This window comes from Miscanthus floridulus, chromosome 2 (genome assembly GCF_019320115.1).
Source record: "Miscanthus floridulus cultivar M001 chromosome 2, ASM1932011v1, whole genome shotgun sequence".
Taxonomy (NCBI): Eukaryota; Viridiplantae; Streptophyta; class Magnoliopsida; order Poales; family Poaceae; genus Miscanthus; species Miscanthus floridulus.
In genome coordinates, this window is record NC_089581.1 from 126,473,398 (window position 1) to 126,484,159 (window position 10,762).

The 10,762-nt window shown below is 47.5% G+C and overlaps 2 protein-coding genes across 2 annotated transcripts; one reads left to right on the forward strand and one right to left on the reverse strand.

Moving 5' to 3' along the window:
- The first annotated feature begins 2,351 nt into the window (after nucleotides 1-2,351).
- LOC136539607 (zinc finger protein ZAT9-like) lies at nucleotides 2,352-4,164 on the forward strand. The gene has a single exon (XM_066531564.1). It carries the CDS (start codon nucleotides 2,638-2,640, stop codon nucleotides 3,847-3,849), a length of 1,212 nt encoding a protein of 403 aa, XP_066387661.1. The 5' UTR covers nucleotides 2,352-2,637; the 3' UTR covers nucleotides 3,850-4,164.
- Nucleotides 4,165-6,091: 1,927 nt separating this feature from the next.
- LOC136539608 (uncharacterized) lies at nucleotides 6,092-10,138 on the reverse strand. Its single transcript, XM_066531565.1, has 3 exons — nucleotides 9,956-10,138; nucleotides 7,870-8,206; nucleotides 6,092-7,778 (listed from the first exon to the last, which is right to left on the reverse strand). Exons 2-3 carry the CDS (start codon nucleotides 8,198-8,200, stop codon nucleotides 6,613-6,615), a joined length of 1,497 nt encoding a protein of 498 aa, XP_066387662.1. The 5' UTR covers nucleotides 8,201-8,206; nucleotides 9,956-10,138; the 3' UTR covers nucleotides 6,092-6,612.
- Nucleotides 10,139-10,762: the final 624 nt, after the last annotated feature.

A 10,762-nucleotide genomic window follows, 5' to 3' on the forward strand; every position in this document is an offset into this window, starting at 1 on the left:
CCCCCACGCATACGCGTCCACGGGGGACGCGAGGCCATAGGGGAACCGGCTGCATGGCGGTCACGATGGGGACAACGGGGTCCCTCCGGAGAGTCGGCAGAAGATATTAAATAGCGAGTAAAGAACAATATGCACGTTACTCACCATGGGGTTTGAGCCCAGCATGGGCTCGAAGCAAAGCATAGGTGTCTCGCCGTTGAGGTCACTGGGTGTCCTGGCGCCCATTGAAGGCACAAGTGCCTCCTCGTGGAGGTGAAGCACGCCAAGCCAGTCGGCAACAAAGTCCAGGCTTTCAAAGAGGAAGGTCTGGGACGGCTTAAAGACGCGAGGAACCCACATCCCAACATGTGGGAGTGTGGGAAACTCCAGCGAGCCAAAGCGAGTCATATCGCTTGAGCCCGCCATGATGGAGATGGCGGAAAGGTGGGCCATCCGATGACCAAAAGCGTGAACATACGACGTCTTCCCCACGGACGGCGCCAACTGTCGGTGTGAAAAGTGACCAACAAGTAAATATTTATCGTTTTGCCGTACGTTGTGATCGGATGTGGCCTAGCACTCAAATGACACAGGGTTTATACTGGTTCAGGCAACGTGCCCTACATCCAGTTTGAGTCGGTCGGTGACTTTATTCCTGAGTCCAGGTGCTCGAAGTTTGCTGTGGGGTTACAAACGAGTGGGAATAAGATGGGGGTGTTAGAGGTCCGGTCAGACTCTAGACCGAAGGGCCGAGAGTGACGGGAGCTCCTACATGCGCTAAGTATTGGAACATATGCTCTGTGTAGCTTTAGAGTTCTAGAGCCTTGAAGCTGTTCGAGTGCTCAGAATGTCTAAAGCTAGCAGAGAGAGAGAGTCAGAATGATCCGTTCATCTATTTTTTTGTTTTTTGGAGAGAGCGCATCCCCTTTTATAGATGAAGGGGACGGCCTTACAAGTGAGAGTGGGAGAGTGAGCATGTGTGTTTCCTATCTTGTTGCCCACGCCGTCGGGTATAAGACAGTTTGTCGACGCCCACAATATTGTTGATGCCCAGATGCATGTGGCAGACTCCATCGTGTTCTTCTGCTATGGCAAATGTCGACACCTACCATACTGTAGGACAAATATCGACGCCTGCAACACTGTCCGTGTTCTGACATGTCTGAACGGTTGGAAAGCACCCTTCTGCCATGGCCTGGTAGTACTGTCATGCAGGTGTGCAAGGTATGGTCCTCGGTATTGCGGTTGACTTGAGCGCCTCACCTTATCTGCTCCGCATGATTTCTTGGGTCCTCACCGAGCGGGCGTCCCCGGCCGGTCGTTCCCAGTTGGCTCCGATCGCGCTGGTCGGAGAAGAGCCATAAGCAGTGGTTTGGTGTATTCCTGGTCAGAGAAGCGGGTCGGAGTCGGAAGCAAGTGTCGCCCCTCCTTGGTTAGGCCTTCCGGTCAGAGAAGCGGGTCGGAGTCGAAAGCGAGCGTTGCCCCTCCTTGGCCAGGCCTTCCGATTAGAGAAGCGGGTCAGAGTCGGAAGCGAGCGCGGTCCCCTCCTTGGCCAGTCCCTTCCGGTCGGAGAAGTAGGTCGAAGTAGGAAGCGAGCGTCGTCCCCTCCTTGGCCAGGCCTTCCGGTCGGAGACGCGGGTCGCTCTTCCGGTCTGTCGTTTTGTTGAGAAGCAGGCCCATTAGGGACCACAGGTTTATGAACCCGATAAATTATATAATAATTAATTAGCAAGTGCTACAACTTTTATAGAAAAATATCTCCACTCGACACCATATAAAGAAGATATGATTTTTCTAAGGCCACCTTGTATGCAAATACGGATCTTAAATTTGTTCGAAAATACATATTCGAGCGAGTCAGATGTAAAAAACAATGTAGGACAGTAAGAGATACGGCCTTTTCGTCCCTAATCCTGGGTTTGATTCTCAGAAGCCACCTAGGGGCCTCACCTCGGGGATTTATTCCCCATTTTCGTCTGTAGCCTCTATCACGTGGAGCCATGAAGAGATTGCGATACGTCTGTCGTTTGCGAAGCCGTGATGGTCCCGGTGATCTATAGAAGGACGCGGTCTTCAGATCTGTACGTAGTTATAGGCCTAGTTGTATACTCGTGGTGTGTATGGACAGCGTGGATATGCGTTGGTGCATGAACAAGATACTATGGCTGTACTGGACGAGAGGCTTAAAAAAAAGCACTTGAGGTGATTTGTTTTCTCTCTCCGGAGTCCGTTTGCTAATTTTGCTTGCTTGGTTGCATGCCGGGCTGAGATTTCTCCTGCCCAAGCAACCGCGCATATGCAGCATGACCTCCTCCTCCCCCTCCCTTCAGCTGCCTTCCTCCCCTCCTCCCATCTACTGCTACTTTAGCTGCTCGTCCGTCACACACACCCAGCAGCTTCCTCTCGCAAGCTCATCGATCATTCGCGCGCGGGGGCTGCATTTCATGGATCCCGGCCTCCTCCAATCTCTTCTTCTTCACTTGACCTCTTCTCCCCTTCCACCCACTTCCATCCTTGCCTAGCTACTTGCAGCTAGATTTTTTTTTTGGAAAGTATGCAGCTAGCTTTCTTGGCTGATCATCGATCTTGATCCGCCGCTGATGCGATCAAATTAATCTGCTTTAATTCTTTACCTTGATCGACGATCCATCCTCAACCATGCATACCATGGGGGATGTGGCTGTGCTTAGTAGCAGCGCCACTCGGCACAGCTGCAAGGTGTGCCGGAAGGGCTTCGCCTGCGGCCGCTCGCTGGGCGGCCACATGCGCTCGCATTCCCTGGCCGAGGTGGAGACGGCACTGGACGACGACGACGGTGACGATGGCGGCGGCGAGGAGCACCACCAACGGCGTGGCTTTGATTGCGTGACGCCTCCGAGCGCCGGGGGTTACGGGCTGAGGGAGAACCCGAAGAAGACGCGGCGCCTCTCGAGCCTCAACGACTGCGACGGCGGTGGCCGCGGTGAGCTGCTCTCGCTGTGCGCGCCGGTGGTGGACGTGGACCGCGAGCGCCACCGTGCGCGAGGCGGTGGCGTGGAGCTGGAACTGGAGCGGGGTCGGGAGCAGGAGGACGCTGTGCTGATGATCCCGACGGAGCCGGCTTCCGGCCTGATGCCACCGCCGAGGCGGAGGCGGCGCTCCATGCGCGTGCCGGCCCCTTCGCCGTCGCCGCGGCCTGCCTTCGACAAGGAGCCGGAGGACGTCGCGCTCTGCCTCATCATGCTGTCGCGCGACATCATAGACCACCGGCGGTGCTCCGCGGCTACGGGCGCCGAGTACTCGCCGGAAGAGGACAGCACGAGGCGAGACTATCGGTACCAGTACCACCACCACGACGCCGACTCCAACGACGACGCCTCCATCGGCACCAAGATCAACAAGACAAAGCCTAATCGCAGCCTCATCGGCGACGAGAAGCGGGGCCGGTACGAGTGCCCTGGGTGCGGGAGGGCGTTCCAGTCGTACCAAGCACTCGGCGGCCACCGCGCCAGCCACAAGCGGATCAACAGTAACTGCAGCATCGCCAAGGCCGTCGTCGACCACCAACCGGAGCCAAGCGTCGAGACCAACGCCTCCTCGTTTAGCACGGCGTCGCCGGACCCGAACTACGGCGCTGACATCGCTCCCACTGCGGTGGTGGCCTTGAAGGCAAAGCCGCACAAGGCGATCAAATTCGAGTGCCCCATCTGTTTCAGGGTGTTTGGCTCGGGGCAGGCGCTCGGTGGACACAAGCGGTCACACTCGATCGCCGGTGAGCTCAATGAGCGCGCACATGCTGTCGAAGACGATGGCATTGGTGACGATGAGCAGCCTCTGGTCTCTGATGGATTTCTTGATCTCAATCTGCCAGCTCCAGGAGTTGAGGATTGAAGTATGGCTGCTTCGAATCTTGATTTTCTGGGAGAGGATGGATGTGGTATGTACAGACTACAGAACTACAGATTCAGATTCAGATTCAATTGATTCTTTGGAGCTTCAAGTTACATATGATCTTGCTTGGGTGAGATGAACCATGATTGCTAGTCTTCATGGGTTCATCAAAATTTCACCTACATTTTCTAAAGTCATTCTTTTTACTAGTCCTTTTTTGCTGTTTTGTTTTTCAGCTTCTTTACAGAGAGTAATAAGCATCTCATGATCTTAAACTGCTGAACCTGAGATGATTCAATGAAAGATTTTCAATTTAGCTCAGCATTGCATTTCTTAAGTTTATAGAGTCCAGTGAATGCTTTCAAGGTTGATATTAATCTGCTCAATTTTTTGCTTTGTTGCCGCTCTAGCCTTTACTGCAGCTTTTTACTGACCTAGCATTCGGGTAGGCAGTGGCAGCGTACTGACACAAGGAATGCATTCTCATGATACTGGTGGTTTAGTTTAATTAGGCAAAAATTGGAGCAACAAGTAGGTCAATTCACCTCTCCCTTTCCATCTCTTCATTTCTCCCTTTCTTTTTATGTGACACAAACACCTGACACAAGGCATGAATTGTTTTTTTTCTCGAATACGCAAAAGATTTGCGCATCATTGTAATTAAAAAGATTTACGCAAAAGAATACACAAGGCATGAATTGTGACCCACCCAACTGAAACAAAATGGGGGGAATGGAAAAGGAGGCTGCAGCAAGCAAAAAACTTTGCTGAGCAGACTGATGTATAAAGTTCAGTGAGGAGCTGCAAGTCCCACGGGGTGACAAGATTAGTTTGTAACTGCAGTGACCCAACCAGCAGCAAGAATTCAAGATCTTCAGCAGACATGGATTCCAGATGATGGGTGGAATGAACATATCACTTTTGTGACACTATCCCATCTTGGAACTACGCCATGTGATGATGTTTTCTTCTTCACAATTTTGATGTTTGATGCTGCTGAAACTTTATGTTTATTTTTTTTATTTTATAAGGAAGACACATACAGTAATTGGTGTAGTGAAGCCAGCTTCCAGCTCCAGATTATCGTCTGGGAAACTCGTGCTTCTGAGTTCCGTTTGATATCTGCAATCTCTCTTGATCTGTCAAGTTAGCTATATCGTATCAAAGATTTCTACGGAAGGCAGTAAGATTATATCTTGAGCGGTTATGTATTTAGGACCTTTGACGTAAATTGATGCGTCTCTAACTCCATAGAGATTACTTTTCAATACAATTTCTTTCAAATTTAGTAAAAAAAAGCTTGAGAAACTCGTCGCCAAATACTCCAGAATTGTGCTGCATGAGATGCCCCTGGATGATGCTAATGTGCAGAGCCTGGAGAACTAGCATCATAGCACAAGATGACTTCCTTGGGATGGCAGACACGCCAGAAACACCAATACCCGAAGAAATGAGCAGCCTTTCACAGAATGGTACGTATCTCTAGTCTAGAATAAGATATCAGAAAAAGAAAAATACTAACTATTTTATGAGATTTGAGAGGTGTGAAAGGGGGCTCCCTATTTATGGTTGCAGCAGAGTAACAGACCTGTGCTCATCGAAAGAACACATGCATGTCTCGACCTCCAGCTGAAGCAAGCGAGCCAGACCATTTTTGCAGAGATCCGGATCTGCAACAAATATGTGTGTGTTGAGAAATCAGATCTCTTCGCTCCTCGTCACTAGTATTGTGCTCCAAAGGGTTAGTGGCCTGTAAAAATCTGAAAATGGGGAGGCATTGGCAAAATAAGTTGGCGAGCTTCTCTTTATTCTGTCCTTTTTGGTTGTTTGTTCAGTGTATCATTACCTTCGTGAAAAGGGATTAAAGAGTAGCTCCACTATGACATGCTTGTAGATTGTAATTATTGGGATGGTTGATTAGTTAGTGAGCAAGCTTTCTAAAAGAGATTAAAATACAGGTTAGTGAGCAAGATAAACATTCAGAACAGGTATCCTTCCTTGGGATACACTCTTCACCTCATAGCCTCACCTCACCGACAAATCTGACTCTTTACCTCAAGTATATATATGCCGCAAAATAGGGAATGGAAGAACAGAGATTGAGACGCATCTGAGGCTTTGGGCCATGCTGTGCTAGTATTGCAAACAAAGCAACGCATGGATCTCACCAACATTCCTTTACCCTAGTGCATTTTGGACATCTTTAAAACAAAAGAATGCAATCGTGACAAACGTACGAGATCAAATAGATTCAATTAATGTCTGTCGGTAGCACATTATTTGCATGAAACGATTTGGTGCAAATGAAAGCCATCGCAGGATAGCGTGCTTCAACAGCCAGGGAGGTGCAAAGCCACTGCCAAATCATCAGGAAATCCAGATAATGGCAACTCTACGATCTACATATTCCAGTTTCTGGAATGAACATACAACAATGAAATACAACGTACATACAAGAAGGTTGATCTGACGAATGGTGGTGGGGGAGGGGGGCAGATTGAAGCTCAGTTGGGTTCCCAATGTGCTAACAAAATGCCGCAAAAAACACATAGTAGTTGAAGAATGTACAACTTCATGAACTATCATCTCCAGATGTGGCTGAATTTACAGCTCCGAGTCATGGCCAAAACAGCATCTCAATGCCAAGCACCCATCTGAAGTAGATGTCAGATTCAAACTGAATATGTCTCGGCTATCCATTTGATTGTTGTTCAAGGTCTTGGACATGTCGACAGCCAAAGAGTCTTGTCCAAACAACATCTCCTACACAGATGCAATTTGATCACCAAGATTGTTTGAAGTATCATTTGGCAGTGGCATGTGAAACTCTGCACATTGAGCTCCATTATCTTGGTCATAAACATCTTGTGCAGTGTTCACCGTATTTGAATCCGCAGGCATCTGATTTGGTAGATGTCTGCACTCAACTGCACTGTATACTGACTTCTCACACAAAGATCCATCAAACTGTGCTCCTTCAAACTCTTTATGGTCATCGTCCATGGGCAGAGAATTGCTGACAAAATGTTCATGTATAGAGGACTCAACTGCAGGATCCCCTTCCTCCCGCTCAACTAGAGGTTCACCATGCAGTTCATCATCATCACTGTCCACACGCAACACGTCTGACCTGTTCTGCTGGGCCCTTTTCCTGAGCATGAAAACATTAAAATAGTAGCTAAAAAGCTCCTGGCTAGTTTTAGCAGGAAATGCATCTGGAAGGTGATCCCAAAAGTTCTTGCCCAAGGAGACAGGATTTAAGAAAACAACTCTTTGGAATAGCTTCTCCTCCTCATCAGTCCATCTCTGAGCAACATCCTCTCCCATTTCACAAAGACCTAACTCACAAAACTTGTCCTGTCCCAAGCTCATTTTGAGGCTATCCCTTGCTTCAATAATATGCTGTCTGGAACACCTCATAGAACCCTCATCACTGCAGTTACAATCTATTTTGTTGTCTCCAGACCAGTCAACAAGAGATGAGCAGCTCGTCATTGGAACAACACAGTACCTGATCCACTTGTCACTTACATAGTCATCACCTCTGGGAACAGACTCTGAAGTGGAAGCAGAACTACAATCCAGATCAGCACAAAACTCAGAAGCACCAGGTACAATCATAGAGATTCGGGCCTTCCATTCTGGAATGTCAGCCTGGTGCTCAGGTCCAATTGGCACACCCTTTCTAGGGAGGTACTCATGAACAGGCGAACCGATGTCATCAACATGGTTATATGTAGCAACTGGCCCACAGTCTTCAAAATAACCAGGGAAAGAAGTCGCCCAATCAGGTACATCTAAGCTTTCCACTAAAACTGATTGATCATGATTAAGGCAAGGGATGTCTGAACTACCACCGCAGGTTGTGGCACCATTAATTGCAGGAATGTCATTTGGTTGTTTGGTCTCAACCAATCCATCAGCTAAAGCTGAAAGAAAAAAAAATTGCAGCTAGATATCTTCTGGATTAATTATTATTATTTAGAGCACTGAACACAGAAGGAAATGAGAGTACAAAACCTGGAGAAGATATCCCCACTTCACTGGTCAAAGGGTCTTCCTCAAAGGAATATAACCAGGTATGGTGATCTGTTTGCTTTGGACGTTTGCAAGCAACTTGGCATGGCTTGACATCAGAAAGAGGTCGTTTTTCATGATCTATTGTGGCAGATTGATAGTTCTCGCCAGGCAGACAAGAGGAGCTGAAGTTCTCAGAAGAAACTGAAGAACCATCCTTTAAGTCATTTCCAAAATTGGATTCCTCGGAATTTCTACTAGCCTCTAGTCCCCTTAGATTACCATAAGAAAGAAGATCAAACTGGTCAGCATTTGTCTCATGCGTGAACAACATATTATCCTGCCAAAAAGACAAAACATACAATTAAATGAACATCCAAGAACTATTCAACTATGGAACTGCCTATGACATGCAAATTATTTTGGCTACATAGAGAAGGAAAACCAATAGAAAGTCCTTTAATGCCCCTTAAGTGAATGTTACAATTCTACAAAAGGGCGTACCCAGTGCAAAGAGCTCCCGCTCTGTGCGGGGTCTGGGGAAGGGTGTCAGTGGCAACCCTTACCCTCGCTTGTGCAATGCGAGAAGACCTCGACTCGAACCCGGGACCTTCCGGTCACAGGCGGTAAGACTCTACCGCTTGCACCAGGCCCGCCCTTCACAATTCTACAACTAAAAGTAAAAATAAAACAAAATGAGCAATAAGCAGTTTGGTCAACATGCTACAGATCAATTCACTACTATCAAGTCTCATACAGTAACACCACGAGTTTTCCCTTCCTGCCATCCTGTGGTTCCTCACTTCCAGTCACACCCACACCTACACTCGCACCCACAGCATGGTACTGCAAAAAAGAACTACAAAATCCGAACCACTGATCTTCCAACGATACTACATCTGATTTCAATCACCGCTGTCTGAAAACAGCTTGGCTTATTTACCTCATGGACTAGAACCACGAGTCGACCCTATTTACCCCCAACAACTGGTGACTTCCTGCACACCCTCAATTGCCATCAACCCATCAACAAGAGGCCTGGTGCCCAAAACAATAGTCAGAATAGGTAGTAGATCACCAAGTTTGCCTGTGCCCATCAATGTAACCACAGTCAACAACTCTTGCACAAACTTCACCAGAGAGATGAGCAACACATCGTGACCATTTATATCCACAAATGTTCCTCTGCCAATGCCTATGCCACTGCATCTCCACTGTAGCACCAACTTCATCGGCGAGGTCAAATATCCCATCCCATCTCCCAAGAACGGTATGTTTAGTTTCAGGGTACAACGGACACGAGAGTTTCCAGTGCCAATGTCATGTCGACAGTTCAGTGCACTCCACTACGGTGCATATTCGATCAAAACACCAAAAACAGAACATTCGCATATAAAGGACTTTCTAATTTTAATCATCGAACCTAAGAATTTGAATTACAAAAGCTATATATGTATTAAAAAAGGAAAACATTTAGCATTCCCAAGGATGTTTCGTGTGTAGATGATAAACCACCATACTGTACACCCATGAAGGTTGAAAGAAATAAAAGCTTTGCTACGCATATAGAAAAATAACTTGGAAGGAAAATATTTAGCATGCCCAAGCTATACATGCATATAGAATGAGCATACACGTGACCAAGCATGATCTTACACTGAATTCTACCAGTATTTCGATACTTTTCTTAGGGAACACGGAATTCAGTAACGATCATTCCTCCTTATTTAGTCCACTTGGAATTTCATTTCATGGCATAAAAAGACCATGAAAACCGTTTGTCTGAAACGACCACATGTAACGAGGGCATTCCCACCTCAGCGGCACTACCGACAGCTAGAATCGCACACAGAGGTATGATCACTAACAGAATCCCTGTCTCTTAACCAGTGGCGGACCCAGTGAAGGACATGGGTGTACACATGTACAACCAATAGTTTTTTGCAAAAAATATAAAAAACGAAATTTGTAGGCACAAGACATATATACTACACTCGTAATCGGATCAGATCAGTTCCAAATACAAACAAGCTAGGGTTTGGGTGCTCGGTTTCGACATGCAGGAACGGAAGAGAAGGGGTGGGCGAACCTGGTGGGTGCTCGTCACCGGCGAAGGGCCCGAAAATGGAGATCTGGGCACCTCGCGTAGGGCGGCGGCGGCGGCGGTCGCCCAGTCGTCGCCACTAGAGACGGAGACAGCGCACTCGAGCAGCACGGGACTAGGGAGAACCACAAGTCCGCAAGAGAGAGAGAGAGTAGTATGCGGGGGGAAAGGCAGAGCCGGCGGGTAAAGCCGCAAAGGTTCCGGGCCAATAATCTTTATATGTTTTTATTAAATCGACGGTGTGTTTTCTTTAAATTTCAGAGTTCGCTATTTGCCGCTAGGTCCTATTATCTAAATTACATTACCCATTTAATATTTCCATCTCTTCTATTAGCAAGCTCTATTAAAATGAGTTGGAGAGCCTTATAGGATAGTTGTTTTTTTTTGGAGCCTTATAGGATAGTTGGTATTGGACAAAAATGTCCTCCTTATAAACCTTATATATAGGCACTGCGGGCCTATTTGGATGGGAGCTAGTCAAACCTATCTAGACCAGACATGATTATAGCTCTACACAGCACTATTCACTTTGATGTGCCACTTATTTGTACAACTTCATTACAACCAAGCATTCAAGCCCATCTCATTTACATGTGGGGCACCACCCCAAGTGGCAGCGACACAACACAGCCCCCAAAATCCATACAGCCAACCGAACACAGAATGGCAGGCGTAACTAGATTTGCACAGAACAAGGCAGGGGGCATACCCGAGCTCTACACAGCACACATACCTGTACACAACATTGCCTTGCTATTTTCAAAATGTGAACATAACCAGAAACTCTCTGTA